Source organism: Botrytis byssoidea (assembly GCF_014898295.1).
Source record: "Botrytis byssoidea strain MUCL 94 chromosome Unknown BBYS_008, whole genome shotgun sequence".
Classification (NCBI taxonomy): domain Eukaryota; kingdom Fungi; phylum Ascomycota; class Leotiomycetes; order Helotiales; family Sclerotiniaceae; genus Botrytis; species Botrytis byssoidea.
Window position 1 is genome coordinate 1 of NW_024065849.1, and position 25,245 is coordinate 25,245.

At 41.3% G+C, this 25,245-nt stretch overlaps 9 protein-coding genes across 9 annotated transcripts; 3 read left to right on the forward strand and 6 right to left on the reverse strand.

Moving 5' to 3' along the window:
• Positions 1 to 2,175: 2,175 nt before the first annotated feature.
• On the forward strand, positions 2,176 to 3,301 carry EAE97_004627 (uncharacterized protein; the record flags this gene model as incomplete). The annotated part of the gene is made up of 2 exons (XM_038875139.1): positions 2,176 to 2,995; positions 3,144 to 3,301. The coding sequence occupies 2 exons, from the start codon at positions 2,176 to 2,178 to the stop codon at positions 3,299 to 3,301; spliced, it is 978 nt and encodes a 325-aa protein (XP_038733496.1).
• Positions 3,302 to 4,265: 964 nt separating this feature from the next.
• On the reverse strand, positions 4,266 to 5,031 carry EAE97_004628 (uncharacterized protein; the record flags this gene model as incomplete). The annotated part of the gene is made up of 3 exons (XM_038875140.1): positions 4,266 to 4,396; positions 4,568 to 4,895; positions 5,029 to 5,031. The coding sequence occupies 3 exons, from the start codon at positions 5,029 to 5,031 to the stop codon at positions 4,266 to 4,268; spliced, it is 462 nt and encodes a 153-aa protein (XP_038733497.1).
• A 586-nt stretch (positions 5,032 to 5,617) lies between these two features.
• On the forward strand, positions 5,618 to 7,723 carry EAE97_004629 (uncharacterized protein; the record flags this gene model as incomplete). The annotated part of the gene is made up of 1 exon (XM_038875141.1): positions 5,618 to 7,723. The coding sequence occupies one exon, from the start codon at positions 5,618 to 5,620 to the stop codon at positions 7,721 to 7,723; it is 2,106 nt and encodes a 701-aa protein (XP_038733498.1).
• A 1,997-nt stretch (positions 7,724 to 9,720) lies between these two features.
• EAE97_004630 (uncharacterized protein) lies at positions 9,721 to 10,503 on the reverse strand (the record flags this gene model as incomplete). Its single annotated transcript, XM_038875142.1, has 3 exons — positions 9,721 to 9,970; positions 10,021 to 10,282; positions 10,334 to 10,503. The coding sequence occupies 3 exons, from the start codon at positions 10,501 to 10,503 to the stop codon at positions 9,803 to 9,805; spliced, it is 600 nt and encodes a 199-aa protein (XP_038733499.1). The 3' UTR covers positions 9,721 to 9,802.
• A 1,550-nt stretch (positions 10,504 to 12,053) lies between these two features.
• On the forward strand, positions 12,054 to 15,684 carry EAE97_004631 (uncharacterized protein; the record flags this gene model as incomplete). The annotated part of the gene is made up of 2 exons (XM_038875143.1): positions 12,054 to 12,179; positions 12,235 to 15,684. 2 exons carry the CDS (start codon positions 12,054 to 12,056, stop codon positions 15,682 to 15,684), a joined length of 3,576 nt encoding a protein of 1,191 aa, XP_038733500.1.
• Positions 15,685 to 16,522: 838 nt separating this feature from the next.
• On the reverse strand, positions 16,523 to 18,190 carry EAE97_004632 (uncharacterized protein; the record flags this gene model as incomplete). Its single annotated transcript, XM_038875144.1, has 2 exons — positions 16,523 to 17,537; positions 17,592 to 18,190. 2 exons carry the CDS (start codon positions 18,188 to 18,190, stop codon positions 16,523 to 16,525), a joined length of 1,614 nt encoding a protein of 537 aa, XP_038733501.1.
• A 926-nt stretch (positions 18,191 to 19,116) lies between these two features.
• Positions 19,117 to 20,145, reverse strand: EAE97_004633 (uncharacterized protein; the record flags this gene model as incomplete). The annotated part of the gene is made up of 2 exons (XM_038875145.1): positions 19,117 to 19,961; positions 20,010 to 20,145. 2 exons carry the CDS (start codon positions 20,143 to 20,145, stop codon positions 19,117 to 19,119), a joined length of 981 nt encoding a protein of 326 aa, XP_038733502.1.
• A 2,570-nt stretch (positions 20,146 to 22,715) lies between these two features.
• Positions 22,716 to 22,935, reverse strand: EAE97_004634 (uncharacterized protein; the record flags this gene model as incomplete). Its single annotated transcript, XM_038875146.1, has 2 exons — positions 22,716 to 22,875; positions 22,898 to 22,935. The coding sequence occupies 2 exons, from the start codon at positions 22,933 to 22,935 to the stop codon at positions 22,716 to 22,718; spliced, it is 198 nt and encodes a 65-aa protein (XP_038733503.1).
• Positions 22,936 to 23,750: 815 nt separating this feature from the next.
• EAE97_004635 (uncharacterized protein) lies at positions 23,751 to 24,783 on the reverse strand (the record flags this gene model as incomplete). Its single annotated transcript, XM_038875147.1, has 2 exons — positions 23,751 to 24,714; positions 24,773 to 24,783. The coding sequence occupies 2 exons, from the start codon at positions 24,781 to 24,783 to the stop codon at positions 23,751 to 23,753; spliced, it is 975 nt and encodes a 324-aa protein (XP_038733504.1).
• Between the last annotated feature and the right edge of the window lie 462 nt (positions 24,784 to 25,245).

Here is a 25,245-nt window from a genome sequence, read left to right on the forward strand (position 1 = left end):
GAAGGTCCGGAGGAGACAGTCTCTAGAACCTGAAAGTCCCAGTCTTTTGACTCTGCCCATCGGAAAGCTATGATAAATCCACGTATAATTTGGATCCTCTTTTGAATAAATAGAGAAAAGCTGTAATAGCAAAGTCAATCATGGTCTAAGCAAGAGAAATACTAGGTAGATAAGTTCTGGGACGGAATGGAAACCATTGAAACTTCGACTCGTTCTCCGAGCGATCCGCAAATCATGTGAAGAGATGCGTATAACCAAGGCCATACAGCCTCCAGCACGAATTTCCTCGTAAAGTTAAAGGCAAATAACCTACATAGCAATCTGTGTGTAAAAGATATTTGTTACTGTGTGTAACATTACAACGAAAGTTTTATGCGCCTGAGCGTAAAACAGTGCGTGTTTGGTACACATCTTTGGTCGCTTGGAATGTCCCCCTTGGTCGAAATTCGCGAAAATTCGAATGATATACTTATAGAAGAGCAGATTTATTTCAGCTGAGTAGGTTTACTCGACTTTTATAATTGGTGTGATTTGTGTAATTGGTGTAACTGGTATGATAGTTGTGATAGTTGTTCTGGTATGATCGTTTATTACATGAACGTGTTGGAGCATTTTCACCTTATGGTTGAAGTATCTTGTTGTCATGATATATGCGTTGGAAACGACGGGAAATAGATGAAACAGAGTTACCAGATTCGACTTTGTGTTCTTAATTGCTTATGAGAGGTAAGAATTGACGATGAAGAAAGCACAAGTTGAACTTAACACTAGTTGTAGAACATGATCCATGAATTAGCCATGAGGTGTGGGAGTGATAGTGATGGTGAGATGGATTGCAGTGAGGACAAGTGTGATATCAGTTAGTGGAGAGATAATTCAGATCAGACCAGTTGCTTATCCTTTTGATAGATTCTTAGATGGCATGGATGAATTAGACAGCCAAGGACTTGATCGATTGCAGATAAAGATGCTCGCAACGGTAAATGAGATGTGATTGATGATTGATGATTGATGATTGATAATAGACAATAGATAATTGACAATAGATAATTGATTGATAGCGGTGATGGTATAATGTGATATGTTTGAATCTTTCTTTCCCCAGATTCTTTCTGGTTTGTTTCGAATTGAGTTGAGTGGATGGGATGGATGAACTTGGAAATACCGGTAAAGTAAGAAAATAATAACTTAAGTGATTAATAATGATTTAGTACTAACTCATTACCTACCTAGTACCATCTCCTAGTGATTGCCTACATGTGAACTTTAACCTTAAGCTGGGAAGGTTAATAATAAGGCAAAGGGAGTGAAGACTGAAAACAGAAAGGAGAGAAAAGGAGAGAAATGGAAAGCAAGGAAGAAGCCGAAAACAATATCTACGTGAAGAGCTGGAGGTAAAGAGAGATCCGACCTAGTAATTCAAATACTCAACTTTGGATTGACTCGGTTTGGAGATTCACGATTAATAGACAACAATCAATACATACGATCAATTGAGCGATACATAGGTACCTTCACACACATATACTCAATATACTCAATATACTCAATATACTCAATCTACTCAATCTACTCAATCTACTCAATCTACTCAATCTACTCAATATATACTCGAAGAGTAACAACACATTTAATACCATCACGTCGGAGAATATCCTTCAACATCTCAATCACAAAGAATCAACAATCAATGGATCCCCAAGTCCAAGTATCCAGTTCATACCAAGAATAATCCAATCCAATTCACGAAAGTCAATTAAATTGTCCACATCAAACGTCCTATATATTGTATTTGGTATGTATCTGTTGATAATTCTCTCGTCTCCTTCTCCCTCTCCTTCTCCCTCTCCTTCTCCTTCCTATTCTCTTCTCCATTCTCACTCAAACTTGATGTGCCTCTTCTGACCTCTTCTTCATAGATAGACAACAAATACTTGGAATACCTTCATTTCCATTTCCAGCTCTTGCAGACTAAAACGATACTTCGTACATAAAAGAAACGGCTTTCCCCAGATATATCAATCAATCACCGTCTTATTCCGCCTAAAGCCGTGGATCCCCCCATTTTCACTGTACATTTTACATGGGGCATTAGATGCTAAGATACCCCGTTTCCACTTCTCATCCTGCACCTCAGAAACAACCCAACCCAACCAATCCAATCCATTCGCCATTATGACTTCGACATCGACCGCAGGTCATAGACTTGATCCTATTCAAACCACAAACTTGTCATTAAATACGGCTCCAGTCGAGATGGATGATCTTGATACTGCAAAAAATTCAAAACTTGTCTCAGGAACGTCGGGTCTATTAAATCATATTTCGATTCCGGAAACATCGCCAATAACATCCGATTATCCATCCTATCCATCAAATTCCTCAGTTTTACCCACAGCACCCACAGCACCCACAACAACAACAACAAAAATAACAAATCCCACGACAGAGATGGTGGACTCATCAAAACAAAATGCCTCTGTTGGGGATGGTGGTTCAACATCACAAGAAGCATTGACCGCGCAACCCGTTACGAACGAAGAAACCTCTTCTATTGATCGTGCGCCTGCGCCGCCACCAACAATGTCGAAAAGCGAAGGTAAAGCCCCTGCTACCGAATCATCCTCCGACGCTCAAGAATCTTTAACTTCGCGACCACGAATGAATTCAGAAGCTATCGGTCCCTCTCTTGAGATCACCAAAACACCACCACCACCTGCTGATGGAGGGCCCAGAATCTTGATTACCTTGTTACTCACATCTGGCGCGCGCCATCCATATAAGATCGATGAGAAATATCTGACCAAACGCTCTGTTGCGGTACCCGGTGTTACAGAAAATGGAAAGAAGGATCCTCTTACTATTAGTGTATATACGCTCAAGGAGTTAATATTAAGGGAATGGAGAGACGAATGGGAAACGAAGCCGAGTAGTCCAACCAGCATACGATTGATATTCTTTGGGAGGCTGTTGGATGATAAGGATCCTCTGAAAGGTACGTTTTGTCAATTTACAATTTGCATGTTCGAGTGCCTTGACTTGATATCAGAGGCACTTGAAATTCTTGGTCCAATACATTTCTATGACGAGGACTGTGATTTGTCAATGTTGCAATATATTTAGCTAACACCCACTCCTAATAGCATGTAAATTCAACCCCGAAACATCAAATGTGGTACATATGACTATCAGACCCCAGGATATAGTCGACGAGGAAGATGCATCAAAAGCAAAGTCCATGGGTCGAGGAAGAGGAGAAGATGGAGAAAGCAATGCTGGGTGCAGATGTGTTATTCTCTGAATCCAATCATTCAAAAGTCACCATTTTCGTACAAAGTACAAACTCGAATTCTGTCTATGGAAAGCGTCGAAAGGGGAATCTACTTGTATACATGATTCTCCAATTCATTGAACAAAGATACAGCCAAGCACATACATCACAACCCAAGTCACCCAACAGAATGGGCATATCACGAGCGAGAAAATGGCGTTGCGGGTTCAATTTGATTGAAGGGTGACTTTTCCCCTATTTTGCTTTCTTTATACGGTTTCTCGAGCGTTTTTCAAATAAAAGGGTCATGGCATCATATCAGATGTGAAGCTTTGTTAATACAGGATTTGAGCGGGTGGAGGCGGACTGGGCGAGAACGAGAGCTGGTTGTATGTTGTGTTGTGTATAATAAGATGGATGTGTGATCATATATGGATTTTAGGACATCAGGAAACTGCGCATGGAGTGTGAAAGATGGCGGAGGGGTGAACAGAGAAATGATTGGCGAATTGATTTTTCTTGATTGATTTGATTGATAGCGAGCGACATGGTTAGCATTTGGGAAAGGTGAGATATTTGAAAGGGAACTTAGGAATTTGCTAGGAACAATATAGGACAGATGATGTTCTGGGTCGCAAGAGCGAATGCTTTATTTGCTTGACTTGACTTTTTGGATGAGGACATCTGAAACACCTCCGAATCACATTTCATTATGTTACCGAGGAGCTGTGGTCTGATAGGGTATAGTATCCTTCATTCAGCCTTATCATATATTTGAATTTGGTATTTGCGTGATACGAAAATGAAAATACAAGCAAGCAACACTCTTTTTTCCTTCACTCCAGATGCTCATCTATCATTCATGAATTTCAATCTCACTGCAAGGTGAATTTATGCATCCATCAAAATCGATTGCTCGTATTAAATCCATATCCACATCCCGTTCCGTCATGATTCAGAGTCAGGAAAGAAAGATAGAGGTCTAGCATCTGATTTAGAAGCCCATCTTAACCTTCCTCTCCACTTCCTCATGGAAACCGGGTAATGTCCTTGTCTCGTCACCTTTAAATACATCTTCCCAGCTAATCGTCGTGTCGGATCCTCGTAGAATTTCTTCGTGGAGACCTAGATTGATAAATGTTAGCTCTGGATTTTTGATATTGTATTGCATCTTGAGTTCCATTCGCAGCTGATCTTTCGCTTGCGGATCTCTCTCTCATTTCTTTAGTATTTTCGAGATCGTATCACATAACATAATCCGAGTATATCAAAATCCAAATAGAAATAAACACATACCCGGTCCACCACCTCCAAGCGCAAGAGGTCTCCATTCCCCTTCTCTCGTAATCTTCAATTCCATACCTCGACGGATGGGTTCGCTCATACCGAAAGTGCGACGCAGAGAAGCCATCTTGAGGGATTCTTGCGTGGATTCCCATTTCTTGAGACGGTTTTCGAGTGGGTGCGAGGAGTCGGGGAGCGTGGAGAGCGAGGAGCTTTGGGTTGGGCCGACGCCGTGGCGGAGTGTGTCGTGCAGACCTGGGGCCGAGGGGGCGCCGAGGGACGCTTCTTGGAGGTGTGTGTGCGTGCTGGTGTGCGAGGCGGAGGGAGCGATGCGCATTGCCTGTGGGGAGGGGTGTTAGTTTGGGGTTGAGGTTTGGGGGAGAGAGAGGGAGGAAGTGGAAGAGGATGGTTGTTGGGGACGTGGGTGTGTAGGTTTATAGAGAGATGGATAGAGAGAGAGTTGAGAAACTTACCATCTTGAATTATTTTTCTTATTTAAATTTAGAGATGTAGTAGAGTAAAGCGTGTGAATTGTTGATTTCGGAAACAAGTTGTGAGTTTCTAAATACCTTTGACAATGGTGGTTGGAAAGCTGGATTCTTGATGTAGGTATTATGATGGGGGAGCTGTTATGGTAGAGCTTCAGGCTGCTCTATGGAAGACGTGTAAGCGCGAAATGGAACGGGCCGGAATTAAGCGCCGCTAAGGTTTTGATAAGGATGCTTGGTATCTGTTTATCAGCTTTATCTGAAAAATAATTGAAGAGGTAGACCACTTTGAATTTACACTTTCATTCAAACCAATCGATATTTTTGAGTGTATTTGGTGTGTTGATTGAATTACTATATGCAAGTAAGAATAAGTATAACGCTTTCTAATCAATCATTTTATATTCAAATATAACCTGTAAATACTAACTTGTGGCAATAAGTCCAGGTACAGGCTTTAATGGTGGATCATCAAAAGCTTTCCCCGCGTTCCGGGGTCGGCTCTCTTTCCCTTTTTCACAAGTGACTCAATTCTTTTCTTCAAGATGGAAATTCCAATTAGTATCAAGACGCAATGGGGAGACCTATGATATGGAATCACAAGACTTTGCAGCTGCGTCGATATGGCACAAGTACAAGGACAAGGACAACTCATCCACCAATCGTTAGGATCAACAATGGCACATTTTATCGACATCATCCAAATTCACATCATCATGTTCCCGGACATGCGAATCCTGCTCTATTCGAGAAATTGAACTTTGAGATACCTTCATTTTCAGAAGGAGAGAAGCATTGGGCGATACTTGGAGCTTCATCGTCTGGGAAAACTACACTATTGCAGATTTTAAGAGGAGGTCTTCTATGTATTCCGCCAACAGCGCGATCATATCCATACCTCAGTAACGATGCTTCCAAGCCACGAACTCCGACCAAGGCAATCAAATATGTGGGATTTGATGGGGAACAAGGATTGGGAAAACAGGCTCCGAAAAGCGCATATCTGAGTGCGAGATATGAGTCGAGGAGAGAGGATACAGATTTTAGCGTATGGGATTATCTACAAGGGAATACGGAGCTCAATCCTTCGACGAAGATAGATGCCAGTGGTTTTGATCCCGAGATACTCGTTCGTGTGATAAATGATTTGCGATTGGGGGAATTGTTGAATATGCCGGTATCGAATCTGAGTAACGGGCAAACGAGAAGATCGAGAATTGCGAGAGCGTTATTGGAAAAACCGGAAGTGTTGCTTTTGGATGAACCTTTGATGGGATTGGATCCTCCTACGTTGTTAACTTTGAGTCCAATGTTGCATCGATTGGCTAAGGCGAATACTCCGAGACTTGTTTTGTCGTTGAGACCGCAGGATCCTATACCGCATTGGATAACGGATTTGGTATATTTGAAGGGAAATTGTGAAGTTGCTTTCTTGGGACCAAAGGACGATGTTTTGGATCAATTGAGAGAACATGTTGAGAGGAGTAGGGATGGAAGTGATGAATTGAGTCTCCATTTGACGCCGTCATCTTTGAAGGAGATTGGGAGGAAGTTAACTTTGGAGGGGATTGAGCGGCCTAGCTTTGAGAAAAGTGTGGCTACAGGTGGCAACTCAACCGTCGCCGCAAAGAATGTTCCGGAAAGCGCAGGTCCAATGAGTCGTGATGGTTACCCTCTGAATGATGTTAAGCCATCAGAGACGGGTGAAGCACTCATCGAGATGGAAGGTGCTCGAGTAAAGTATGGAGATAAATCTGTTCTTGGTAACTGGACTGAGACAGTAAACGGTGTCGAGAAAGACGGCTTATGGTGGAACGTCAAAAGAGGTGAGAGATGGGGTATTTTCGGTCCAAATGGTTCTGGGAAAACAACTCTTCTGTCTCTGATCTGTTCTGATCACCCTCAAACCTACTCTCTCCCCATCCGTCTATTTGGAAAGTCTAGATTACCCGAACCTGGAAAGCCTGGGATATCGATTTTTGATCTCCAATCCAAAATTGGACACTCCAGTCCCGAGATTCATAATCACATTCCTCGTAATTTGACTTTGAGGAAAGTTCTCGCCAATGCTTGGGCAGATACTTTCATGGGATTACCAAAATTAAATAATAATGCGAATGAACGCATCGATGCAGCATTGAGATGGTTTGAACAAGATCTGAGGTTAGGAGGAGCTACTGGTCAAGATAATGGGAATGAATCTCTATCATGGGCTGATGATATCTTGTTTCGCGAAATGCCATTTTCATCTCAAAGAGTAGCACTATTTCTTCGGGCCATAATCAAAGCACCAGATTTAGTCATTCTAGATGAAGCATTCAGCGGTATGGACGATGGTGTTCGTGATCGATGTCTTTTGTTCCTAGCCCATGGCGAAGAAAAACAATTCGCACACGTTCAACACGAATTATCAGTCAATGAAACGGAGAGAAAAGCGCAGAATCTTCAGATTGTTGAATCAAATATCTCGAAGGGAGGGAGGGTAAAAGTTAAAGGATTGGATCAGAATCAAGCACTTCTTTGCATTAGTCATGTGAGAGAAGAGATACCGGGGAGTGTGAGGGAGTGGATTTGCTTACCGGAGGCGAATACGGGGAAAGGAGCTAGGTTTGGGAGGTTGAATGGGCCAATTGAGGGGGATTGGAGGAGGTGGGGTGAGATTTGGGGGTTGGGTAGTTAGTGGTTGGGAAGTTGAAGAGGAATTTTGGAGGGGATCTTAAACAAATGGGAGAAGATGAATTTGAGATGATGTAATGGCTTTGAAGATCTTAGATTTTTTGGATAATAAGAGAGAGATATTATTCATGGGATAATGGAGATTGGCTTTTTGCTCCTTTTTGTGTGGAGTAGGATGGGAAGATCTTTCTATCGAGCGAACAATCAATCCTCAATCAGAACTCATAAATATATATTTGCATCCGTCCATCTCTCTAATCAAACTTTTGGGATATACTAGCAAAGCAGGTTTCATAAATATAAAGATCCAAGTCATGTTCGTGCGAATTGGTCAGGTTATCTGCTGCTAAAGCTTTTCCATTTCTAGTTTCTAGCCCCCATCACTCTACACCATTTCTCAGTAAATCTCTAATTCATCCTTGATCACTAACCCTATTCACACTCCCCACCGAAACCCTTTACAACTCTCCCTTCCCCTCCCCCTCCTCCACCAACCCCATCACCATACTCATCTCACCCCTCTCCATCCAATCCAAATCCCTAAACCTCCTCTTCACAATCCCATTTCTCCCTGTTAAAAACATCACCTCCATGCTCGCATCACCGTTATTCTTTTCATAATCATATCTAGCTTCGCAAATATGGGTTGTATTTCTTTCCTTAGGTTATTGGAACTAGTCTGGATGTCGAGTTTTCACACGAGGATAGCGTTGAGGCGGAGTACTGAGAAGTTCGAATTGGAAGATGTGGGTTTTGATGGTGCGGGGGATTTGGGGGGGGGGGCGGGGAGATGGCGAGATGGGGAGGTGGGGAGGTGGTTTATGAATAGAGTGTGAGGGGAAGAGGGAAGGGAGGGGGTTTGGAGGGTGTGTAGTGTGAGGTTGGAGAAGAGATACTAGGAGCTACGGTGGGAGGTTATAAGGAGGGGGAGCTGAGGAGAGTGGGGATGGAGAGGGGGGTTTGAGGGCGTTGGGGAGGGTGCTAGGGTGGGAGAGAAGGTTTGTTGGAAGTGGGTGGTGCTTTTGCTGATGGGGTATCTGATGTGGGAGGGTGCGGTGGCTTGGAAGTGAGTGGTTACAGAGGCGAGTTGAGAGGCGAGTTGGGGGGCGAGAGATATGCTTGGAGAGTTGGGGTTGTGTGATTAATGGTGTGGTGTGATTGGGGTGAGTATCTCCCTACTGCTGCAATCAATTTTTTAAAGTGATGATGTGGGAGTACGAGAAATATTGAAGATATATATAACAATACTTTTCTCTATATTTTCATCTCTGTAACGCAGATACCCTACTTCTTTATGATCCCTCGAACTCATATTCATATCCATCATTAGCCGTACATGAACGAATTTTCAATCCATAATTTTACTACAGAATTCAAATTCCTTACGAATTGATCGGTTATCCAATAGGAGGGGTGTGTGTACGAATCCTTTTCGCGTTCGGGTTGCTGTTGGGAAGAGCTGACGGATATCGTCTTGCTACTTCGAGGGGTGGAGAGCTGGGGTGATTAATTTAATGACTAGGTGATTGTGATTCCAAATTCGGGTTTGATTGGTTGTTGGTTGTGATATTTCACATGTGTGTAAGTATATCGTTGTATTTCGGTAAATGTTGTTGATAGCATATCCTATGGTTCGTTTGTTGCTGAGTATTACAAAGTGCAATGGTAGATGCTAGATAATGTCTAATAGGCATGCATTGTGTGCTTGTGAATATCTGGAGATAAAGTAAGCTGGAGATAGGTATGGTTTTGCATCTTTAAGGTGAATAATGACTCATTGAATCGTAATATATACCTAGTAGGTGCTATGCATGAGACCGCCATCGTAACTGATGGAAAGAAAAGAACTACTCTTGTGCGAAGTATTTCTAATCGAGCTCAAATATTATTACATGAGGTCTGGCAACTATATCGCGATTTGTGATGCTCAAGACTACCTAGGTAGTCATACTTTGATAAAATCTATCTGCGAAATCAACAACGAATCCACTCCTTAATCATGCAGAGAATCGCTTTTAAGAAACGACCTCATACGTCACACGGTTCTGTTAATCTACCATCCTTTAGACAAATTTATCCGCATCTACCACATCCCACGCATCGCCATCCAAGTATCAAGATCTGCAGGCCATTGTTGATGCATTCTCAACCATGGATTATTCTCTCCCCGCAAATAGTTCCAGCCATATTTATAATTTTCTCCTCTTCGATGAGCACTTTGCCAAAAACTATCATATTCTTGACGGAATCTCTGCATCATTTCTCAGCCAACGATAACTCTATACACAAAAAGGTACCTACGTTAGGACCGCTATGATTCCAATCTTTGAACTTGGAAGGATCGATTCGTCGACCTTGATGATAGGCCTTGTAAATTTTGTTATATTCATCCAGGTTTAATCGTGGATATTCCCATGCATGATTTCCGATTCCATAACCGTTCCAATCTTGAGCTTGTTCCCATTCAACATATTTTCGTGTATGTGGATCATATCTTTTGAAATCTCTTGAGAATGCTCCGGTTACTTCTTGTTTATGCTTATGTTCATCGTGGTATGAATCCCTGATGGAGAGTCAGCTAGATCATATGCGATATCTTCACTACAAAAATTACCAATTCTGCCATCGATCGGGACTAATTCTGCTTCCTTGTTTCCCGACAAAGATATCTGGTCCCTTGTTCGTCACAACATTATTGAGCCTTCCCAGAAATCCTCGATGACCACGACCTTTGGGACCATCTTTGGGCCAAATGAACTGTAAATTTTTCTTCTTTTCTGGCATGATGAGAATAAGAACTGAGTGCTGGTTTATAAAGCAACCAAACGAATGTAAGAGAAGTGTGGATGAAAAATTCAAGACCATCACATAATGACTAGATATAAAGGTTTCTAGACAGGTTTGACTCGGTTGGACCGAACACTCTCAGGGCTTGCTCTCTGAACCGTTGTCAAATTCATAAGGTGCACTTGACCACCATAGCAGAGCATAGCAAATCAAATAGTTTGTGAAGATTTATCAGCAATTGGAATCATAGCCTCCATTTTCTCCGCCCTGGAAAGGAGTCATATTTGGTCATGTTCATGACAGCAATGTCTGTACAGTTCATTGCTTGTTCTGCAAACACTATATACATATAGAAAGGCAATCTTAGATGGCAAGGAGAACTAGCAGTAGTTTCACAGGATTAAGATGAATAAAGAGGACAGCAGGTCTGACAGTTTTATGACTAGACAAGCAGCAAACAGCTGGTATGCCATCTTGTCATACCTTTCACTAGAGAGTATGAGCAATAACTGTATGCTATATCGTACTACTTGGTATAATGAACCACAATGCAAAAGTTTGATATACCTCATTCTCTCATTGTCACGTCATGTCATCGTTATTTTGTTGACAGTCAATATCAATGACAAAAAGAATTGAGTGAGACCCAAGCTCGAGTCAAGGTGCTGACATAGATCGAAGCACGTGAGAAACAAACGGTCTGGCAAACTTGTGGGGCAGAACGCGGTTGGGGTTGGGGTCGGCAACACATCGCGTCTACCATACAAAGGACAAGAAACTCTAGATGAAAGTAAACATCATAATCAACAACCTGTTTTCTATGAGATTATTCTTGATTCCCAATCGATCGAGCTCAATCATTTCCGAAGACATTAGATGGGGAAATACGGGAGCAAAACCTTGGACAACAGATCGATTTGAGCTTTATATCAATATATAGGGAATTCGGGAATTCAGGGATCCTGCTGCGCGTCAAACCTCGAACTATCTGCAACATTCACTCCTTGGGAAAAGAAGGACTTGCCGTTAAAGCTATTTAATACCTCTCATCCTCGATTCTGAAGTCCTGCCCATGTTCCAAGGCGGTTTGCACGATTAGAAACCCATTTTTCTCAGCGATTATCCACCGTTTGACAACGCATCGCAGTCGCGAAACGAATCATCAACTGGGGTTTATTGGCGTTAATTGGAAGGACTTGATTTGATTATTTGCATTTCTACAAGGCTGGAGTGAGGTTTCGAGGTTTAAGATCGATCACTATTGCAGCATTTACCCCGAGAACCAGGACTTGATCACGCACAACAATTTGGCGACATAGAACGATCTCCCCTCGTCTACATGGTGTGCGCTATACTCGAAATGACCTGAACTGGAAGTGAAGCCCAGGCATACCGTCTTGATCGCATATTCAACTAGCGCAAGACATTAGTTCAATACCAGAATCTTGAGACTCGGAGCGCAATCAACTAAGACTCGAATTTGTTAGGAAGAGAGGAGGAGACGGAGAGGAACAGAGCAGTAATAGCCTGTCTATCTTGCCGCAACAATGCCAACAATCAATGTCTTGCCAACCTCTGCTGCTGAATTGCAGGAAGTTGCAGATATCCTTGCGAAATCAAGGAAAGTTGTGGTTGTGACAGGAGCTGGAATCAGTACGAATGTCGGAATACCTGTATGTGGACCGCAGCCTAAACTACCCTTCGAACTACTGCTAACCCAGCAAATAGGATTTTCGTTCCGAACATGGACTATATTCCATGATACAAGCCCAATATGATGCTGCACTGGAGAATCCGCCTTGGGAAATTAATGATTATGATATTGATGATCGACCGAAGAAGAAAAGGCGTGTCACGGAGCGCTATTATTACGAACTTGTGACAGCCGATGGTGTAAGGGTAGAGCTGCCACCTGAAGAATCAACTGAGTTGCCCTCTCAGCAACCCTCTGAGCAGTCTTCCCAGCAGTCTCCTCAACAATCCTTTCAATCGCCATCAAAAGAACCTTCAGCGCAACCAGAAACCCCTGCTCTAGCTCCATCGAGAAGGAGTTCTCGCAGACATGCATCTTTGGTACAGGACAATCTCATAAGTGAATCTCAGAAACCGAGTGTGGAAACTCCATCTGCTATCAATTCTAATACCTCGATCACAAACGAGAATGCAGACAATAAATTACCAATATTACCCCCGAAGCGCCAAACTCGAAACGCTTCTTCGGCGCAGGACAAGTCTTTCAAGCAATCTTCGACACCAAATCCAAAGGGTCAATCTGCTCATAATCTGCATGATTCTCTTTCTCAGGCGACTCCCACTAATGCACCAGATTTGTTGCCCCCGAAAAGGCAAGCTTCTAAGTCTCGAACTTCTATTTTGGCACAAGATGATATCAAGATTGAATCGCCACAACCCAACACCAAAGGCAAGTCTTCTAAACTTCGGGCTACTCGCGCTTGTGATAGGTGTCGAGTTCGAAAGATTAAGTGTGGTGATATCCGGCCAAGCTGTGAACCATGTGCCAAATCCAAAGTTGAATGTATTACCACCGAAACTCCCAATCGACGAGTATCTCAAATTGAAAATACCAAATCTCATGAAGAAATAAATCCTTCAATGGAAATGGAACTTGATTCGGAAAGTTCCAATACTGAAGAAAATGCTTCACAACAATTACTTCAAGAATCGAGTGAATATTCATCTCAATATTCATCGGAATATTCTCGGATGTCCCAAGACTTGGAGTCAATTGACAATAAACAAAAACGGACTCGACGTTCACTCCGAACAAGCTCTCCCTTATCTTCAGCAAAAGAAGAAAATTCCAATACAACAATAATTTCTTCTGATTCTTCCTCATCAAATTCACTACGACGTGAAAGTAGTCTTCGGTCAACAATTCAAGCATCAACCACCAATCTAATATCTATTCCTTCAAAATCACGAACACTTCAAAGGTCTTCGTCTCTTATACCTTCTGTCGCCAGTTCAATTCTCGAAAGCAAGACTTCACGACAATCAGTGAGATCACGAGCTGATAGTTTACCTCCACAACTTACAGAACAATCTTCTTCACTTCTCAGAAAATCTTCCCGAAGAAATGCACCTGCATTTGAAACTTCCAACAGCAAACTCTTTTCAACCACAAATACTGAAATTGTGTCTACAACTGGCAGCGCCACACCTTCAGTTTCATCAAGTGATTGTAGTAGCAATAACAACAACAAGAAACGAAATCTATCGAGTGAAGTCAGTTCTGTCACAACTGCTTCCGAATTTGAAGAACCTCCTTCACAACCATCTCAATCGTCTTCATCACGCACGTTACCAAATCTTAAAGGAAAAGATCTATTTGACTCAGTCATTTGGTCCGATCCTTTCTCAACTTCTATATTTTACATGTTTATCTCCAATTTTCGTCGCAGAATTAATAACGATGTCAAGTCTACCACCACCACTCACCAATTTATCCGCTCTCTCAGAGACAACGGTCGCCTCGTCCGGAATTACACACAGAATATCGATTGCCTCGAAGAACGCGAAGGACTCACTACGGATCTCGAACTTGGCGCGGGTGATCGCACGCGTTTTCAAACCAAAATCCAGGGCAAATCAGTCGCAGCTGGATCAGATGAACGAGGAGGAAAAGAAACCCCTGCTGCAACAGGAGTAGAGTGCGTTTTGCTACACGGGTCACTTCGTAAGTTGCGATGCGGTGTATGCTCGAAACTTACCAGTTGGGACGAGGAAGATAGGGAGACTACTACAATGGCTGGGTCCGCTCCCGATTGTCCTTCTTGCATTTCAAGCTCTATATCACGCCAAGACAAAGGTCGCAGAGGTTTAGCTGTGGGGAGATTGAGGCCTGACATTGTTCTTTATGGAGAAGAACATCCGCACGCAAATTTGGTAGGACCGTTGATCATTCACGATTTAAAATTAGGTCCAGATGTCCTTCTTATTCTTGGTACTAGCTTGAGAGTTCATGGGCTCAAGATTATGGTCAAGGAATTCGCACAAGCTGTACATGCTAGAGGAGGAAGTGTCGTTTTCGTCAATCAAACGAAGCCATCCGAGAGTCAATGGGGGGATGTGATCGACTACTGGGTAGAATGGGATTGTGATGCATGGGTGCTGGACCTTAAAAGGAGACGAAGTGATATCTGGCAGCCATATACAAATGTCACACAAAATGTTGCCAGCAAGGAACCGGCGCCGTCCAAGCAGCGTAATACATCTGATAAAATACCACCATACCGTCCACAGTGTAAGAGAGACGACAAGACCAATGCAGTTCATTTCATATTCAAGATCCTTGACGATCTTCGGAAACTCAAGGATGCCAAAGGGAATGGATCAGTACGGCCAATGTACTGGGTGCCTTTCGATCGTAGGCCTTTCAGAGCTTCGACTGGACAGATACCAGAAAACAACCCGATTAAGAAGCCCCGATCATCAGTATTACCCATTAGAAAAGGTCGAAAATCTCTCCCAGCTTCATCGTCAACCAAAGTTCCCACAACTTCCACGAGTAGCAAATCCCACAGACGGAAAACTATCCCCGAAAACACTCCTGCGAAAATGTGTCCAACTGAACCACATCGCAGTGGTGCCTGGCTTGAAGACTCTCTTTTGAAAATAGTCCGCAAACTCACCAACAACACGATTTCTGAAGACCTTTTAGAAGACCTACGCGGCAGAGTCCCATTTGAAAAACTTGCCGAAAATGTACCAGGGAATAGCATTGGATACAAGAGATCTTTCTCAGATGTTGGCATAGATGGTGCATTGGAAGGAATTGGTCTCCCAAATATGCGTGGACTATTAGATTCTAGCATTAGTATCAAAGGAATGAGTTTGAGTAGTTTGCCTCCTACTGGATCCCCGGAATCAGGAAGGAAAGATTTGGGGAAAGGAAAGGGAAAGATGATTGACAGAGGAGAGAGGGAAAGGACTAGTTTGCCGCTTGAACCGGCTTTGGAAGAGGATCAGAATACCATTGTGGTGCAGTCGAGACAGGTACAGGCCATGAAACATTCGTATGGGACGAGAAGTAAACGAAATAGGATGGAAATCAGTGTTGATGATATGGGAGTGAGTGGGAGTGGGAATGCGGGAGATACGATTGTGGTTCTCAATAGGGATAGAATGAGTATTGGAGCTGTTTGTAATGATAGATGAATGATCGATAGTCGGATTGCTGAATTTGCTGGAACTGTATACACTGGGCTTGACTGGGAATTGATGGATTAGCTAGGGTTTAGCTCTGAGGAGAATATTTAGACAGACTGTTTTTTGCTTGGTCAATAAATAGAGGGGAGGGGTGTAGAATATGATACCATGATTTGAGCACTCTTTGTCAGTATGACTTGAGATGGAATTGGGGTGATGTATCTGTGTATCTGTGTGTTTGTATTTTTACTTGCATTTAGGTTGGCAGTAAAGTAATCCGTTCGGCTGGGAGGATATGATTCTCAGATCACCGATCTGGGTGATGGGAATCAATACGCATAAGCTTGTGAATAAGGGGATATCAATCGATTTGTAATGTTAGGTGGTATGTAATCTTACTTATCTGCAAATCATCAGATACGATTCTTCTCATATTACCTGCCTATTCGATTTGATATGAATCTGCCACTGTAATAATCGGATAGAGGTAGCATGGTATAGGCTGTGGTTGGGTAATATAGCTCAACCAAGTCTAGGTATCTTTCGTCAATTGTGTTGAAGACACCGCACCGCGCCTTTGTATCCCAATCAGATTGTTTGTCTGTCCTGTTCAGATTCAGTGCACGAATCATAAAGTAACTTCTGATTTTTTTTGTATAGCTTATAATAGTCACTCTATTCCAATGTATGTAGAGCTTTTCAAAATCTGGATTGTTATAACATATAACATATTCACTAAACGCAACTCAATTCCTCTCCACCAAATCACAGACCGTAACTCCAGACTTCTCCATACAGGAACCACAACTCCTCTCCTTTCTCTTCCCCTATAAAATCACATGTCTTCTCATAAAACCCTCTTCCGAGCCATCCCTCCATTCGCACTCTCCAAAACTCTCCTCCTCTTGATCCCAGAAGAACTTCTCACTCTCCTCCATATCTCCCTCTTGAACCCTTCAACCCAATACCCCGTCCTTCCCAGCGCATCTCCATTTTCCTTTACCCTTCTCAGTAGAAATTGTAAACACTGCTGCGTAGATCCCCACACCATACATTTATACGCTTTTGGTTTGAGCGCCTGCGTTAATCTGGATTCCTCTTCTGATTTCACAAGTCCTTTAGAAGCTGATGATGTACTGTTCGAGTCCTGGGATTCTTTTCGACGGAGTTGTAGTAAGCTGCAACTGATCTCATCGGCCATGCCTTGTAGCTGTCCAAACGCCAATTCGATGGTGGGTTTTCCGGATAGGATTCGTGAGCTTTGGAGTGTGTAGGCTTTTTTGATACTCTCTTCGTTGTGCGTGGCGAGGAACAGTTCTGCGCGTGGATATGCGTTTTCTTTTCCCATTTCCTCTGTCTTTTCTGTCATTGCAGTATTCTTCTCGACATCTATCCCAGGATACGATAGACTTAGCAAACCAGCGGCAATCCCATTATATGCCTCATGTGTCTCTTCAATACTCCCCCATATCAACTCCCGCTTCTCGGTAGCAATGTACGCACCCCTGACCAATTTTATGCCCAGTACCCAATTCTCTTTCTGTGCAAGTTTTAAACATCTTAGGATATTCGATGGAGTGGATCTTAAATATGCTTGCATGGTTGTGTAGAGTAATGCTTGGGATCCGGTGTTGTAGATGCGCATGAGATCGATAGTCCATGACTCGATAGTGTGCTGTAAGTCTTGCTGTTCTGCATCGAGCCAGATACGTGCAGATTGGGAGGCGGCGGTGCGGAGGAGTATATGCATGGATTGGAGGAGCAGGGGTGGTGGGGGGAGGCCATTTTGGAGAGCGTGGAGCACGAGCGGGCCTGCGCCGGAAAATCTGGGGGTGGGAGGCTTAGCGGATTTATTTTTGGGACTTGGGAAATATTGATATTGATATTGATGTTCAAGAAAGGAAGGGAAACCTTACTTGAGCGAAAGAAAATCTCCAGGTTGTAGCAAAGAAAGGGTACTCATGAGTCCATCTCTCCATTCCCTGATAGCTCTCTCCCCTACCTCCTTGCTCACCCCTGATACATCTCCACCCACTTCTCCTCCAGAAACATTGACTTCCCTCGCATATCCCAATATCACCCCGCTAAATCCCAATCCCTTCATTTCTTTCACCCGAGCTCTCACTTGAGTAGCATTTTCCCCGGCGATGAAATGATCGTAGATGAATTTCCGGACGATCATATGTAACACTGGATTTCTATCGGGATTTAAGATCGTTGAGCTGGAATTTGCGAGCTTGTTAAGGAGAGGGAGGAAGAACTTGATGATTTTTGGGGAGGCAAGAATGGAGGTTATGAGGTAGGATTTGAGGAGGAGAGGAAGCGGCATTATGGAGAGGGGTGGAAGCTCGGAGGTTGGAGAGGTGCTGAAGGGGGGAGGGGTGGGCGTGGGCGTGTGTGGAAACCCATTTTGAGGAGAGATAGTTGAGGTAATGGATGAATAGTGTCTGAGAGATGGTATATGATATCTCCTTGGTGTAAGTGAAGGAAATCTAGAAGATCGTCGTAAGAACATTTCAATAAAGATCGATAGCACTCGAGATGAAAGGAAAGATCAAGAGATCAAGAGTCTCGAAGTAAACATTACCTGGGACCTACATAGTATAAACCCTGTGATATATCCGGAAACTATCACTTATCAACCCGATCGTTCTACACAACAGTTGGTTCGTGTATCATCGGGTCTATATTGGCATGCATCCACCTCGTAATGGCACCTCGACCCCGCATGTCGATATCATGGTATTGCCTTATCTGGAGAGTGGGTCCTTATCGTGTAGTTTATTGTGACATTCATGTGCGTAAGTCCAGAATAGGAATCTGGATTTGAGTGGTAAATGTATTATGGAGTGCAGATCGACTCGGCGATCCTTTGGCTGCTCGCTTTCCGTGATAAGGAGTACCGAGGGGGATATGTCTAGACATCTTATTCTTGAAACAGCCAGGGTGATTAGTACAAGAAACGTGTTGGCGAACCTTCTGTTAAGCCACTTTTGTTTGCCGGTCATTATCATTCGACTCCATTACGTCAAACAATGTTGAAGAGAACTATAGATGGACATTCAGAGTAGCTGTGGGAGCCAAAGAAAGAAAATAAAATATGGACAATTTTTGGTTTCAATCGAAGTTTTAGGGTGTATATTTTGAGCCTTTCGGCCAGCCGTCTGTTGCGCCCCTGGATTATTAGTGTCATAAATCAGAAGAAAATATCCGAGGAATCATATATCCAGGTCGGTAAAAACTTCGATAAATTGTTAGTCTATTTAGACGATGTTCTATTCTACTGAAGCCCGAGCTCCTTTTATCGGATTTATATCTTCGTTCAGTAAAAGTAGAGCAAGAAATAAATGTCATGAGTTCTTCAAGGCGTCCAGTCTCAAGCAAAATAGCGTGTCGGATCATCAAGCATCAAACCAGTCCCCAACAAAGACGAGAAAGTATTTACTTCTTGCCCATATTCAATCCGTGTTGGACCGAATCAATGGTTGCATCACAATATGTTGATCGGACACCACCTTTCTCAATAGTTTTCAGACCTTGAATTGTGGTACCCTTAGGAGATGAAACCTTTTCTCTCAGAACAGCAGGATGTTCACCATTCTGTATTAACTTTGCGGCTGCGAGCATAGAACCAGCCAAAATTTCAGTGGCGGTATCTCGTCTCATTCCTTCGGAAACAGCACCGTCGAGGATTCCATCAAAGGCAGTGAGGAACCATGCTGGAGTGCAACCGGCAAGGACACCTGCAACTTGGAATACATTGTCGGGTACATATGTATATTGACCAATACTCTGAAAGATCCATTTCATGGCCTCTTCGTATTTTGGAGAAATGGTTTCCGATCCAGTTGAGATAACGGTTGATGATTCCTTGATCTGTGCACCAAGGTTTGGCATACTTCTGACAAATGCACATCCTTTTGTATCTGAGCTACCTTTAAACGCAAACTCCTTCAATTGCTCAGTTGTTGATCCTGCCAAGACTGAGATGACAAGTTTATTTGCTAAAGCATCACCGACCCCAGGAGCTCCGAGAACTTCCTCGGCCATATATGGCTTGCATGCCAGGATAATAACATCAGCCAATTGAAAAGCTTTCAAGTTGTTATCATAGAAGACGGCGAGTCTGTCTGCAGCCTTGGATTCTTTTGATGCCGAGTATACTCTAGAAGCTGAAGCTTCTGACTTGGTACAAGCAATTATATGTGAAACTGGTGTGTTATCCCTTGCATCTGGCAACGAATTGGCAGCAAGAATACCAGTAAGGATAGAACTACCCATGTTTCCTGAACTTTGTAAGTGACTTTCCTTATCATGCGAATGTTCCGACTCACCACATCCCACCACAGCGGCGACCAAGTTGTTGTTCTTGGTTGAATCTCTGTTCTTGATCCATTTTTCTATTTCTCCCAATGCTGAGTTAGCATTTGGGTCACTGCTGATACTTCCAGATCCGTTTTTCACAGCCATGATGTCAATATTGAGAGAAGAATAGGGTTCTGATGATGTTGAAATCCGAATATCAATTTGAAAAGAGACACCAATCCCACGGATAATGTGGGGGCTTAAGATTAATCATCACGTGGTTCTTAGCGTCATAACCGATATCCCTACTACGTGCACGACCCTACTATATGCACACTTTTTTTATATCAAAACAAAAATCAATTTAAAATTTAAAAATCATTATAATAATATAAAATTTAATTCAATAATTAATTAATATTATCAATTTCAATTTATAAGGATTTCGAATTATTAAATTAAGAATTGATTGAATAATTAAATAAAGAGAATATAGAATCTTGATATATAATTTCTTAATAAATAATATATTAGAATCTATTTATAGAATTATAATAAATTTTTATAGATTTTTTGATATTAATAATATTATAAAAAAATCAAAAAAATCAAAAAAGTAAAAAGAATTAAATTTAATATAGATTCTTAGATTTTTCTAATGATTTATAATATTTTTAGAAAAGTTAAAAATATTTTTTTAAATGAATTTAAATTTTATATTTAATATTAAAGATTTAAAAAGTAAGTTTTTAAAAAAGGGATTATATTAAATATTAAAATATATAGAGTTTTGATTAATAAAAGAAAATTATTTAAAAAATATCTTTTATTTTTGAAATTTTATTTTTAAAATTATCTAAATCTTAATTCTATTATATATAATAAGATTCTAATTATATAAAAATTCTTTTAAAATAAAATTCTTTAAAAAGAATTTTTTTTTCAATTCAAAATATTATTAATTCATTTTTAAAAAAATTATTTTAAATAAAAATTGATTTAATATTAATTAATAATTTAATTTTCGAAATTTAAATTTTTTTATTAAATCAAAATCTGATCAATATAGTTTCATTCTTTAATAATTGATTAAAAACTATATAACAAAAAAGTTTAAGATTGAAATTTCTTAAAAAAATTAATAAATACTTATATTATATTTATTATTAGATTAAATCAAATTCCTAATAAGTTTTTATAAATCTTTATTTAAATTTAATATTAATAAATTATAGATTTTAATATATTTATATTTTTTTTAAAGATTATTGTTATTATATAACTTAAAAATAGAATAAAATATTATAAATTCATTATTCTATTAATAATTAATTATTAAAATATTTTTTATAAAATATATTAGAATTTAATATTAATATAATTTCAAATTTTCGATAAAAAACTTTAGTTTTTTTCAAATATCTTATATTATAATATATAGAACTTCATAATTTCATTAAAAAAAACTTATATTTTTAATTATATTATAAAATATATTAATAAATAAATAATTTTTTTTATAAAAATTAATATCTTATTTATCATTATTATTATTATAATTTTTGAGATTTTTAATTTTTTTATTTCAAAATATTATATAAGTTTATTTCAATTATCTCAATTTTGAATTTCAAATTATAATATCGCTTTTTCAATTTTTAATTCAATTTTCTATATAAATAATAAAAGTGTGCACATAGTAGGGTCGTGCACGTAGCAGGGATATCGGTTATCTCAACGCTTTGATAACCTTTTCTTTATTGAGTGTCTGGTGCTTGAATTTTCTATTTATCTAGACTCGAGTGATCGATAACGAATATCATTTTACACACAAGACAAATTCATCAAAAGAAGGTACTCTATTCGTTTCCTCCTTGAATGGCTTGTCCCTCGAAAAGCTCTATTATATCGTCTTACCTTATAATATATGTCATCGATGAACACTGGGTGCATCGTTTGCTATGTCGCGGTATCGAGATGCTTAAAGCATTTCTCATATACCAATAGGTTTGGTCGATCCCCGAGTATGCTTAGATTGTATCCTCGTTGATGAAAAACAGCTTTGTCAATACCAACATAACAACAGAATCCGGCTATCAGTTCTATTGAAGGCACACAAACCAGTCTCAATAGCTCAGCTGGACGATTTACAGGGTAGATTATGATGTATTGCTCTACATAGAAACACTCTCGAAGTCTCGAAAGTTGCAAGGTCTTTCCATATCTCCTAGCCTTGGATACGGACATTCAACTCAGCTTGCTGGGGCTACTACATGATATCAATCAAGCTTGTTACTGTTATGAATGCAATATACTCTCCAAATCCAGTAAATATCCATCACAAATCGTCCCCTAGTTACAACTGCTTAGTCCCAGTTTATCTCGACATCCTCGCCTCTTAACCACGCTGCCAGCCTCATACATCTTCCCGAAAGGACCCCCATTATATTTGGTAAATCTCGGAAATCGGATGTCCAATTCTATGCTGCGCAACAGCTAAATACCCATACCTCTCTGGTCATTTCTCTAACTCCTCTTTGGTGAAAATTTCAGGAAGGTTCTCTCCACCATCCGCGATCACCTTGGCTTTTCATAGCATAGATGATTGTATTTGACATCCCATCCGCCATCTTCGATGAGACACCAGAAGATAAATCGGCAATCACATTCTACATCGATTGAATGACCTCTATAACGAAGCGTTGAGTAATTGTGGCCTCCATTTTCCCAATGGCTCAATCAAGAGGAAGGTTGAGGTCGACTAATGTTCCATTTTCGCGGTGCATGATGAAATCTCCGTTCTTTCTTCCTTCCTTGGATACGCTGATACAATCATCAATGGCCTTCCCTCCACTCCATGCTGTTCTCTTACCAGTATCTTCCTTGGTGTGAAAGCTGGGAGATGTTATATAATTACTTACAAGTCCAGATCTTAGCACCCTTTTCGGTGAACATACTCCGATAATTTGTCTATTTTGACGCATTACGGTACAAAGGCCAACCAATACATAACTCAGGAACGCAGAAACGAGCAAGTATCTCGTCGTGCGTACCATTGAAATGGTTGTAACCCACCGGTTGGGTCTCCTTTTCTGTGATATTACATGGCATATCTTGAGAAGCTGAACACGTTTATTCGAGAATTTCAAGATGTTGGAAAGTATAGTCAGTACATTCCTCTTCGAGTTATCGAACGAAACACACTCCTCCCCTTGTTGTATGTCACCACGAAAACTCCGCTGTCGTCAAAATTGTCACAAATAATGAGGAGATCTCCGATTTCACGTACCGAACAGGAAGTAGCTAGCCAGTAGCTAGTTGTTGGCCCAAAATTGAATACGCAAGCGTTATCTAGCGTCGATGGGATGATCGGTCCCGAAACTTTGGCACCACTAGGATCAAACCTATTTTTGGCCAGATAAATTTCTCCAAAGAGTTCTACTTCCGGAAAGTGTTCATCCAGGACGAAAATTGCATTCTTCCTTGTATATTTGTTGTGAAATTAACACATATTATGAGATGGATCAGTAGTTTATCCCGAAATTCTTTTTATATTTTATATCTATCGTGCTTATATTTCCACATGTCTGAATCTATCAATTCTCAAAACTATACCGTTTAATCACTTCTTCACATTAAAAAACAAAATCAGTAAAAAACAAAAGGAAATGATCTCTAGCACCTGGAAGCCCACTTCTTCACACCCTTCTCCCCACATTCATCTAAACACAAAGAACCAAACGAATCCCACTTTCCTCAAGCGACAAGAGCTAGAATCCTCTTCCTCCAGCAGGCTTCCCAGTACCGACTGGCACGGGATCTACAATAACGCTGCTACTAGCCGGTCCATAAGTATTGACCAGAACAGAATTTGGGGTGGTCTGACCACCATTATTGTAAATGGTTGTGAATATTCTTGGAACAATTTCTGGCTTATCAGTGAAAACGATAGAAGTCTTGATGGGCTCAATAGTTTTGATTGTTTTGGTAGGTGGCGTATTCGGCTTTTCGGTAAAGTGTTGAGTTGGTTTTCCGGTGGCAGTTTGAGCGGGTCCATCGGGGTTTCCGGTAAAGTATTCAGTGGGTCTAGCTGTTACTGTTTGTTCGGGTCCGTCGGGCTTGCCAGTGAAGTGCTGAGTTGGCTTAGCCGTAGCGGTTTGAGCCGGCTCAGTAACCGGTTTCCCAGTAAAATGCTGTGTTGGTTTTGCAGTAGCGGTAGGTGCAGGTGCTGGATCAGGTTTTCCAGTGAAACCTCCAGTGGGCTTTCCATTTTCAGCTCTCTCCTCCAATTCGACTCTCATATCCGCTAATATTCCCTCTATCTCCCAATCTAAATCCAAATCTGCAACGTCTCTATCCTCTAGTTCCTCAACATCCCTCTGGCCCTTCCCCTTTGCTTTTGGCTTCTCGGGAGCATGCGTAGTACAAACCTGACTACTCTGCGCCGGCCCACCCTCGCCCCCCTTCACTGTCTTAGTAGCATGATCCTGTCCATCCTGTTGCTCACCCTTGGTAGTAACAGGCTCCGGCTTTTGCGTAGGAGCAGGAGTAGGAAAAATGGAAAGCTTGGTAGGGTCAATGATAGGAATAGAAAGCCAAGTAGGCTTGGCGTGGATGTTCTGGTTTTCGGGTATTTTAGTTGTGGCTGGGGCATCTTTTGCCGGCTCGGGGTCGGCGAGGGGAAGGGCGAGAGAAAGGGGAGCTGCGATGGCGAGCGCGGCGATCAGAAGATTTCTGTGGAGAGATGTTAGTTGCAATTTGTAATTGTTAAGTTTTGGAAAGGAAAACGTACTGGTAATGCATCTTGAAGATTGTGCAAGTGAAGCGAGATGTGAAATGAACGCGTTTGGTTTGTGAAGAGAATGAAAATAAATGGTAATGATTGTGCAAGCGATAGGAACTCGAAAGAATGGAATGTATTGGAATGAAAGAATAGATTGCTGTGTAGATTTTATTCTTCGACATTGATATTTCATTCTACTTATACTTTTTCCACAATCAACTCAGCACACCAAACCTCATTTTCAAACAACTCCATCGCCTCTTCAACTCTTCATCACAAAATCAACCAATTCTGTTTCACCTCCCATTTCGTCGGCTCCCACCCGCAACTTCAAGACACTTATTCCTCCTCTTGACTTTCCTCAATGCCTCCCAACTCCTCTCGATCCCACGTCGCACATCAAAGGTTCCTCAAGATTGATCGTGTATCACAGTACGGGCGGCACACTTGGCTCATCGCCATAAAATTCCCACGCAACTTGG